This window comes from Halichoeres trimaculatus, unplaced genomic scaffold, assembly GCF_033239565.1.
Source record: "Halichoeres trimaculatus isolate MK-OKI-2021-1 unplaced genomic scaffold, fHalTri1.1 fHalTri1_scaffold_12, whole genome shotgun sequence".
Lineage (NCBI taxonomy): Eukaryota > Metazoa > Chordata > Actinopteri > Labriformes > Labridae > Halichoeres > Halichoeres trimaculatus.
The window spans coordinates 8,350,744-8,361,059 of NW_027437190.1; the positions used below are offsets into that span (position 1 = coordinate 8,350,744).

Genomic DNA, 10,316 nt, shown 5'->3' on the forward strand with positions numbered 1-10,316 from the left:
ATTTCAGGGAATGTGGTGTTCGGGGAGCCCATTGCAGCCGGTTTGGGCACAGATGGATCTCACTACTGGCACAAAGAGTGGGCCCACGCTGCTGCCTATGTCATGGGTCCTCCACTCAGGCCTGACCCCAGCACCCCGGGGTACCTCATGGATCTACTGGCTAAGTAGGTGGAACAGAATCTTATCTTATTCAATAACTTTAAAACTCATGTGGAAATGTTTGTCCTTCATGCTTCTTATGAACAGAAGAGACTGACGCTGATGAGTATAATGCAGACTGTGATTTGTGTAGCTCAGTGATGACTAATTGTTCTTTTCATTGGATCCTTTTTTCCATCCTTAGTTCAGTCATTCACATGTGTTTGTATTATCTCCTGTGCCAGTGATGACCTCAGTGTAACCGGGACAGACAATTGCACCTTCTCTGTGTGCCAGAAAGCTCTGGGCAAAGACGACTTCACCAAGATCCCTAACGGAGTGAATGGAGTAGAGGACAGGATGTCTGTTATCTGGGAGAAAGGAGTGGTAAGTCCTCACGGTGTCAATGACCTTCATGTGATCGTCTGTAATACTAAAGTCACAGGAGTGTGAGCTGTTATTAGCAGCTAGTGTAAAACCTTTATTTCATTTCTCATGTTGTCTTATCCGTCATCGGCTTGGTTCTGCTGTCAGACTTACCATGTGGAGAAGTAAACATCATTAGACAGAATCAATCAGACCTGAAAAGGCCTGAGGTGCTGGTTTGACCTTAAGGTGGACTGCCTCAGTTCACTTCTGCCCTGCGGCCCTTTTCTTCATATCATCCCCCACTTTCACCTCCCACTGTCCTCCATCCACAGTCCTGTCTGTCAGCTCAAAGCACGAAAAGCTGAAACTGAAGAACAAACAAACTCACTGAGAGACGAGAGGGAAAAAAAAAGAAAAAAAGAAAACAGAGAATGAAATGAAGAAAGATAGAAATAAGAAGAAAAAGATACAGAGAAAAGAAAGGAAAAGAAAAATATGTAAAGAAACAATGAATTAAACACAGAAAAGGTAAAAAAAAAAAAAAGGAGAAAGAAAAACATACAAAAAAACAAAAAAAATAAAGAAAGAATGAAGGATAAAAAAGAAAAAACAAATGGGCCACTGTTCGCTGAGCTATTGAAATCTGTCCTGCAAAATCAGACAGAAAGAAAGAAAATAAATATGTAAGAAAGAAGGGAGGAAGAAAGAATGAAATGAAGAAAGATACAATGGAAGAAAGAAAAAGTGAGGAAAAAAGAATAATTGGGCAAGGAAGAAAGAAATGAAGAAAGGAAGGAAGGAAGGAAGAAGGGAAGAAAGGAAGAATAGAGTATAAAAAGAGACGATGTCTGAGTGAGAACAAAAGAAATTGAGAATGGAAGGAAGGAAGGAAGGAAGGAGAAGAAAGGAAGGATCAAAGAAAGAAAGAAAGAAAAAAGAAAGAAGAAAGAAAGACTAAGTTGGAAAGGAAGAAATAAAAAGAAAGAAAGAAAGAAAGAAAGAAAGAAAGAAAGAAAGAAAGAAAGAAAGAAAGAAAGAAAGAAAGAAATATGCCCCAGTTTGTTGAGGTGTGCATGTTGTTGTGTCTTTCAGTTTGAGCTGCTGTATCACATGTTGTTAAAGAGCTAAGAGGTCATCAAATGATATTTTTTTTATTGTGAAGTTCACAGGTTGCAATCATTAAGTTTTTGAAGTTTTTATCATTCTTGTCTCTACATAGAGGTGATTTTATATTGTGTAACTCTACTATTCAAACAGAGAGGAAGCTATTGATATTGATGAAGGAAGCAGGCCTTTCATTTTTACACCGTAGGCTTTGGATAGATTCACCACATGCCTCCATCTCCTGTATTTCATGCCATGTTGTTGGAAATTGTTTGCTTGCTGCACAGTAAAGGCCTGACCTTCAGCCTGCTCCTTCTCTTTTGTCATCAACTGTGGGCCCTTCATTGAAACCAGCTGCTTTCTGCTTTTTCTTACATCAGCACAGCGGAAAAATGGACGAGAATCGATTTGTAGCCGTCACCAGCAGCAACGCAGCAAAAATCTTCAACTGCTACCCACAGAAAGGCCGAATTGCCAAGAATTCGGATGCTGATGTGGTTATATGGGACCCCAAAATGACGAGGTAAGGACCAGACTCCAGCCGCTCAGCAGCGTGGGAGAAAGCTTTGGAGAGAAGGGGAAATGAAAGCTCTCGGACTCGGTGTGAAGTTGACAACCGTGATGTTTCCAGAATAGAGGTGCAGGTGTTGCTGAAACACGATGCAAAGTTGAAAGTGTGTCTTCAGGGTGTTCAGAGTTCAGCTGAACCAGATAAGGTCAGAACGTAAAATATAGCAGACAGGATTTAAATACATCTGAAAGGAGACGTGATGCATCTTTTATTTAATCTTTTGCCACCTCAACACAAACACACTCACACTCACACACACACACATTTACCAACCAAATAAGCTGATTACGTCTGTGCTCTATCCAGAAGTCAGGGAATGTCATCACTTATCTCCAGCTGCAAATTAAAGCGTAACACAATTTACATATGAATCACATTTGTCAGTCAGATAAAAGAGTGTTGGAGGGGCGACATTTCTTCCATCTTTGGTTATTTTTTAGGAGGGATCTTAACACTTACATAAGCTCCATGCTCTCAGCAGCAGTGGGATGATGCTGGTGGGTCGTGGTTAGGATCTTAAAAATGACGAATATTACACGTGGGAGATAAACCAATTTCATGGTAGAGAAGACGCAGTATCAAGGCTATTTTGAGTGAGCATCTCTGAATACTGTTTGAAAACTGATCATGTGATTGTTCCTATACGTTTGCTCATTATTCTAATAGAGTCCCAGCTATGGAGGGTAGGACAGTCTGCTGTCCTGTGGAGCACATGCACCAATACATGTCGTACACTAAGGCTTATATAACCCAGAGCTGCAATGCTCTGTTTGCTGGAGAATCTGGGCTGAGCCCCTCAGGGCTTTCACTAACTGCTGATGTGGATCGTAGAAGCACACGACGTTGCACCCCAGTGTAGCTTTCTGTGCATAAACTCACTGGTAAAACTGGGAAAGCTTATGCGAGCCTAGATGCCCTCCAAGGTCTCAGTACAGTACTGTATTTTGGTCCCCTCAGAGTTCACCTGTTTGTTTCGCTGATTGTGTCGTCTGCCTCCACCATGTGTGCATGCCGGCTGATCTTATAACTCCACTCGAGCATGAGAGCGCTTCATGTTTGATTGCTGCAGCAGTTAATTCATCTGCGAAACTGCGTAATTAATCGCCCTCTGTACAAGTGTCGCTTCATAACATCCGGCACCAGGGGCCACAAACAGTTGCATAACCGGAGAGGCCAGGGAAGCTAAGCCTTGTGTGTCATAATTAGGCTACTTGAATAATAAAAACGCATCTTTGTTTGCATGGTGTCTGGATTTACAGTCAACAGGAAGTGCCTTTTGTAAGCAGAGGATACAGGATCTCCTCAAAGAGAGACCAGCTTTAATGGGTTTTGTGAAGGTCAGTGAGAATAACAAATGCTGAGGTGATACTGACGTCCGTCCTGCATCTCTTCTTCTCCTCATTAGAGCCTCTTCAATCTCAAAACTCCAGCCTCTGAAAGGAGAGAGCATCACATGAGTCACTTTATAAATATTATATCATATTAAATTGCTTGTTCCTGCAAAGTGAGCTGTTAGTGAGCTACAGTAACCCAGAGCTGTGTTTGAGCACATCTTGGCCTGATTCAATCAGTTTCACATTTGAACGCATTAAGGTCTCACAGAAGGTCTGTGTTTTCATTTCAGCTGAGTTTCAGAAAGCAAGCAGTGGTTATATCACTTATCACAAGGGCTGCATGTGATAACCTAACTGAGTTTCATAGTACTTAACAGAAGCTGATGAAAACTGGACTTTTCTTTTTTGATTTGTAGGACAATATCAGCCAAGACTCACCACCAGGCCGTGGACTACAACATCTTTGAGGGCATGGAGTGCCATGGTGTCCCTGTCATCACCATCAGCAGAGGAAAAGTGGTCTATGAGAACGGAGAGTTAAATGTGTCACCAGGTCACGGCAGATTCATCCACAGGAAGCCCTTCGCTGAGTTTGTTTATAAAAGAATCAAGCAAAGGGAGCAGGTCAGCCAAACTCCACGGGTTTTAGTGTGGGAAATATCAACCATCAAACCTTCACTCAGCACTTCCTGTAACATCATAATCAATTACAATCCTCCAAACCTAAGCTACTCTCCATTTTTTTTCAACAACCAATTTTGCTTTCTGAAAGGAAAAGAAAATGAATTATTACTTAGTCTGAATAGAATCTGTAATATTTATTACCTCTGCCAAGGAGATTATGCCTTTGGGAGAGTTTGTCTGTTTCTTTGTGAACAGCATAACTCAAAAAGTAACGAACAGATTCTGATGAAATTGTCAGAAAATGTTCAAAATGGGATAAAGAAGAAGTGATTAGATTTTGGAGGTGATCTGGATCACCGTCTGGACCCAGGATTTTTTTTAAGGATTCTTTATCATTGTGAGATAGGACTGTTTTCACCATATGTGTATATATGATTGCTTTGCAAAACAATACAAGACAAGGTCACCATAATTTCTGACAGATGTAAAAGTACGATCCAGATCCTGGCAAAATTCTGGATACTGAGATCTGGAATATGAAATATGTACTGGGTCATCATAATTTTCAACACTGTCAGGAAACAAATTATCGTACAAACCTGCAACTAACACCAAATTGTAGCAGACAGTCTGCTGAAAGGGAGTATAACATTAAAGTAGGACTAAAGAGTTGGTGACAATCACAATATGCTTGGAGGAGGTCTGCGCTCTCTGAGTGCTTTTCTAGTTGAAGAAATGTGTTAATGTTGCCATTTGTTTCTTATTTTCTTCTTCTGGCATCTACTCTTTGGAAAAGGTTACTCTTACAGGAACTTTTAGTTCTCCAAAATGTTCTTCAAATAACTAAATGGTTCCTCCACTGCCTTATCATCTGTGCTTCCACTATGGCCAAAAGTACCATGAAGATTATACAAAGCAGGCCAGAAAATAAATAGCAGCAGTAAGTCAGAAAGACAAAACCATGAGACAAAAATCACATGTCATAAGGTGATTGACAAGCTCTGCAGGGAGGAGATTCATCCTGCGCTTTTATGAAACATGCTCAATTGTTTAGTAAATGGATTTATTAAATCAACACTTGAAAGAAAGAGCTGGTTACAAATTAGATTCAAACTGTTTAAAGCATAAAGACAGATTTAAAAACTATGGCATGGATTGACCTGCATTTCAGTTGAAAGAGGGGGTATTGTTCTTTTATAAGGGTAAATACAGCATCCCTGATACTCCTGTAGTAGATTTACATGATTAACAGCTGAAAGACAATTTCTGTTTTACTCACACCGGGGTTTTCAGCAGCTATAATACACTTTGTTTTAGTTGCTGTCTCTTTATGACTTCTTGTTCCACAAGCCCCTCTTCCTTCTGATTTGCTAGCCCTTTAGAGCCCTATCAGGGCAGAGCCAAGGACAAACCTTGATGTTTGAGCCCCATCCCCCCTGCAACATGTCATGAGCCAGTAGATAGATATAGAATAATAATAATAATAATAATAATGATAGATAGATAGATAGATAGATAGATAGATAGATAGATAGATAGATAGATAGATAGATAGATAGATAGATAGATAGATAGATAGATAGATAGATAGATAGGCACATTAACCACATTTTTGTTACATAACCAGGGATGTGAAATGAAAGTAACTCTGCAGGTACTCTGCCATGACATGTTTACTATCACTGACAGAAAAGTTTAACTGGGAACTAATTTTAGACCCTGGTTCATGCAGTTCTTCAGTTCCTCTTAGTTCCTGCTGTTGAAAAGTGCGTATACATTCTCCTTTGCTACACTGAGTCTGTATTGCAGCTTTCAGTTGATTTTTCAGATTTCCAGGTGTGTTATTTAACAATTTCAATTTAATTCACCCTGTTATAGAAAAACTACCTGACGAAGTCCACAACTCAGGTGTATATAATTGAAGATTTAACACCAGGGAAGCCTCAAATGTCTTGTGTTCAGAAAGATGCTAACAAAAGTAAAACTGGTGCAAAAACTTATGATAAAATTAAAAAAGAAACATTTAGTATTTTAAGATGTGCTTCAGATATGTTAGAATGGCTATCCTGCAATCAGAAGTTTGGCTAATCCATGCTAAAGTCTTCCTATAGCCAGACATTTACTAAGGAGACAAAATGTTAAACCTTTCATGGAACTCTGAACTATCCACACTCTGTTATCTGTAATGTATGAGTTTTTGTTAATTTATTGGGAATCATGAATGGAACACAGGAGACACTAAAATGTGAATTTTAATTAACCAGATCCAGATGAAGCTCTTTGCACAAAGGTCATTTCACCTTTTGCTCTGTTTTTGTCTTTGCAGGTGGGGAAGCCGACTGCTGTGATGAGGAAACCCTATGAAGGCAAAGTTGTTTCTATATGAAGAGCTAACAATGTCCACAGCCGCACGAACCAGAAGTTTTAAAGAAAACATCTTGATGTTTTCTCAGTGAAAAAGGTGTTTTGCTGAAACATACTTCAGCCACTCATACAGACATTATCACTGGAGCATCTGTTTGCAGAAAAGGTTGAAGGGATGGTCTTCAGGTGAACTCTGATCCACGTTTAGGTCAAGTGATAGCCACACAGAAATCAACAAAAGGTTTTTGTCTTATAAGTAGTTAAAAAAAAAATGCTTTGCTAGACTGATTATGAGCCAAATGAGGTGTCATCTTTGTCTTTTAATATCCTGATTCAAGACATTTTTCAAGAGTTGTGAGGTGAATGTGACTCCAAGTTTTACTTAAATGAAGACAAACACTGAGATTACAGTTTTTGTAGTGCACATCAATAGAGTCCAGTGAAATGCAAAAAAACTGCAGTTGAAGAAAAAATAAGAAAATAGCTTAATGATTTCATATAAAATGCATGTTATAAAAGACAAAGTGACCTTTTTCTCTTTTATATTTTCTCATATAGATTTTAATGAAAATGATTAAGATTTTAATAAAACAATGATCTAAACACAGTAGTTTGGTTTCTTTTGTTTTCTCAGCTTTAGTCTCCGTTTTATATTTGTTGGAAACAGACTGGCTCCTCTGAACTGAAGCCTCCTCTCCTCTGATGAAATATTCATTCTACTGCGCTGACATGTGTGAGAACGCTGATTTACTACGTTGACCCAGATTGACTCAGTGTTTGCATATTCAGCAGGATTTCACATTATCATTTAAACTCCATCTATGCCCATATATGGGCTGCTCATTCTTTGCCATGGTAGAAAGGTCTGTGGCTGTCACTACGCATCATGTGGCGGCTTCCTATTGGGCTGGCATGCTGGCGTGGTAATGTGCCACAGGGCCAGTTGAGACATAATGTGAGCTTATCAGGTTGCTGCACGGGTCAGCGACGGCGTGTGAGTCACAGAAGGCCGACTCATCCTTGAGCTGCAGTACTTCCTTCCTTATGCCGCCAACAATGGAAAAGAGAGTGTGGGGCTGGCATTGGTGCAGTCAATACTCTGAGCATGAAGACATTTCCTGCGCTGGACTCTTTGTACAGCTCTGCGTTGGCTGTAACCAGAGTCTAGAAACGTAAATAAGAAAGTGTGCTAAATGTTTCTGATGTTGTTCCAAGTTTGAGAAGGACTTAAGAGTTAAAAAAAGAACAACAACAAAAAAAAAAGTTAAAACATCCCAGTTTTTTTTCTTGTATGATTTTTTTTTCAACAGTGTCTTTGGATCATAGACTGTTCAGTCAAAATACCCCTGTTACAGGCGCTGCCATTGGCAGCTGTTGTGCAGCCAGAGTCTGTGCAGTAGAGACTGTGAGGGAATCTGAGTGCACAAAAATAGCCATTTTATTTCTTTTGTGAGCCCAATCTATTCTTGGCTCCTCCTCCCTATTTTACAATCTCCGGAAAAAAAAACACAAGAATGGCAGCTGTCAATAATTGTTAAAGGTGACGTAAAACCTCTTTTTTAACCTCCTATAATTAATGAAAACAAAACTTTTCAGAAAAAAGAGGACATGAATGCAAGGCAGCCAAATGATGTCTCTTAACGCCACAAAAATCAGATGTGAGAAACATTTCTATGAAGTATATTCATTTTTTATAGTTTGACCACAGCCCATCTGGAATGACTGGGGAGATGGATTTTTTTTTTTTTTACCTGTACTGCAGCCAGCCACCAGAGGGAGCAGTTTTGGTGGCAACCTTACCTCAAGCCTCAAACAAACTAAAAAATGGGCCCTTTTTTGCTTTCCCACATTTTCAACATAAATGTAAAATAATGCTGGATGTTCTTTAACATGCAGATTTTCAAACCTCTAATACCGATATGTTGTAGAAATACCTGAAAATGTTATTTGAACAAAACGCTTTGTTCTAAAAGTGGCACAAGAGCTCCAAAAAACTTTAACTAACTGGTTCAAGATACATTGGAGAGGTGGGCCTTAAACACTAAGGTCTTCCCATAACTCCTCCCCTTGATAGGCTCCCAGAGAGCTGGCCAATCAGAGGGAAGGGGTTTTGTGGAGGGGGGAGCCTTAAAGAGACAGCAGCCTAAAAATAAATGAATAAATAAATAAAAAAAAGTTACAGAGGCTTAACTATGAGTTTCTAAAACATCAGTGTGTGGGAACATTGGGATTTTTTATGGCAACCAGAGGGGCAATATAAAGACTTTGAAAAAAAAAAAAAATATTCCCTCTTCATTCCCTCTTTAACATTCAGGTCAGGTGGCTGGAGGAAAGCCATGCCAGGACTAACACAAAACTTAAGATGCAGGAATAAGCAGGTGAAGAGAGCTAGCTAAGGTGTTTGACCCTGACCATGAGGTTTGATGAATGATAAAATGAATTCTGCTGACCCAGAGGCAGCCAGGGTGAATGAAAGTGCTGCCACTGTGATATCTGCCCGTTAGAGGGAATGTGAAGGGGGGCTTAGGGATGAGAGTTAAACACAGACTGCTGGACCTGATCCCATGTTTATGTAAAGAACAGAACACACACATGCTGCATTACATCAATCACTGAAGGCCCAGTTACTGTGTCTGTGTGTCTGTGAGGGGAGTGTTTTTTTCATGGACAAGCCTGCTCAACAGGAACGGAAACATTTCTTTTACAGTGGGACACAGAGTGGAAAAACAGCCCCACAAAGGTTTGAAACAGACTATCACTGTCCCACACCTGTGATGTGTTCATGTACAGCTTCAGTATGTGAGTGGAAAGAGGACAGAGCAGTTAACAGCACATGGGGACATCTGTCTGGGATTATATAAGCAAATATCACTGTTCTGTGTTCTGCAGGGAGACATTACACTCCAGCGTAAGAGAAAGAAGCTTTCCTATATTTAAGTTATTATTTTCAGGCTGACGCTCTAACAGGATTATCCACCTCCGTCAGAAACATAGAACTGGAAGATGAAACCCAAAGAACAGAGTTAAATGAAAGTACTTCAGTGTGTGTTTGGTGTGTGGATTTGATGTGTTTCATGATAAATTGGTAACTTCAGTAAAGTGGAATTAGCGTAGCCTCCTGAATCTTTCAGACTCTGCTCTCCTCATACTATCAGTCACCTGCCTGGTTATATAATGAATATGATGTAATATGTATTAATATCTCTGAACAGTCAAAGCAAAGCTCTAATTGCTGATAGCTCCATTAAATTAATCAGAATAGAAGTCAGACCTCAGATTTATGGCCAACAATTAGCTGAATTTAATCACTGGGAAAAACTCCTGTCTATGAAGCTTCTCAATAATGACTCAACGTTTTTGATTGAGCTATTGTGTAATACCACAGGCTGTGATGATTTAGTACAATGCAGTTACAAAAAGGTGAAGGGGAACAATGTTTCTGCAACACATTTTATTGATAGGAAATTAGACTACAAGAACTGAAATCCATGCAAGTGTTTGTCTTATATTTTAATAAGAAAAAGGTTTTATTAGACAAAATGTGAGCCATGTTCACTGACATGTCCACAAAGGTGTCTTATTTGAAGAGTCTGAAAGACTACAATCACACCTGAATCGCTTAACCCTCACATACTGCTCATATTTTATACCTTTATAGTATGGTTCATATCAATTTTGATCCAGATTAAGAAATCATTTATTGTAAAAGTAATTACCCAAGTTTAAACTGAGGAACTATTTAGAATGTTGAACTTGCTAAATGCTGCAAAGTCCTGTACTCATGGTGGGTTAGGATGAGATCGGACTCCTTA

At 39.5% G+C, this 10,316-nt stretch overlaps 1 protein-coding gene across 3 annotated transcripts in view; it reads left to right on the forward strand.

Annotated features, from left to right (window-relative positions):
- Positions 1-6,959, forward strand: part of dpys (dihydropyrimidinase) — a 19,751-nt gene extending 12,792 nt beyond the window's left edge. For all 3 annotated transcript variants that reach the window (XM_074683368.1, XM_074683370.1, XM_074683369.1), the window contains exons 6-10: positions 8-164; positions 384-525; positions 1,992-2,134; positions 3,933-4,140; positions 6,467-6,959. In XM_074683368.1, the coding sequence (XP_074539469.1) occupies positions 8-164; positions 384-525; positions 1,992-2,134; positions 3,933-4,140; positions 6,467-6,526 (710 nt within the window). In that variant the 3' untranslated portion in view covers positions 6,527-6,959. The remainder of the gene's footprint in view (positions 1-7; positions 165-383; positions 526-1,991; positions 2,135-3,932; positions 4,141-6,466) is intronic.
- The last annotated feature ends 3,357 nt before the right edge of the window (positions 6,960-10,316 follow it).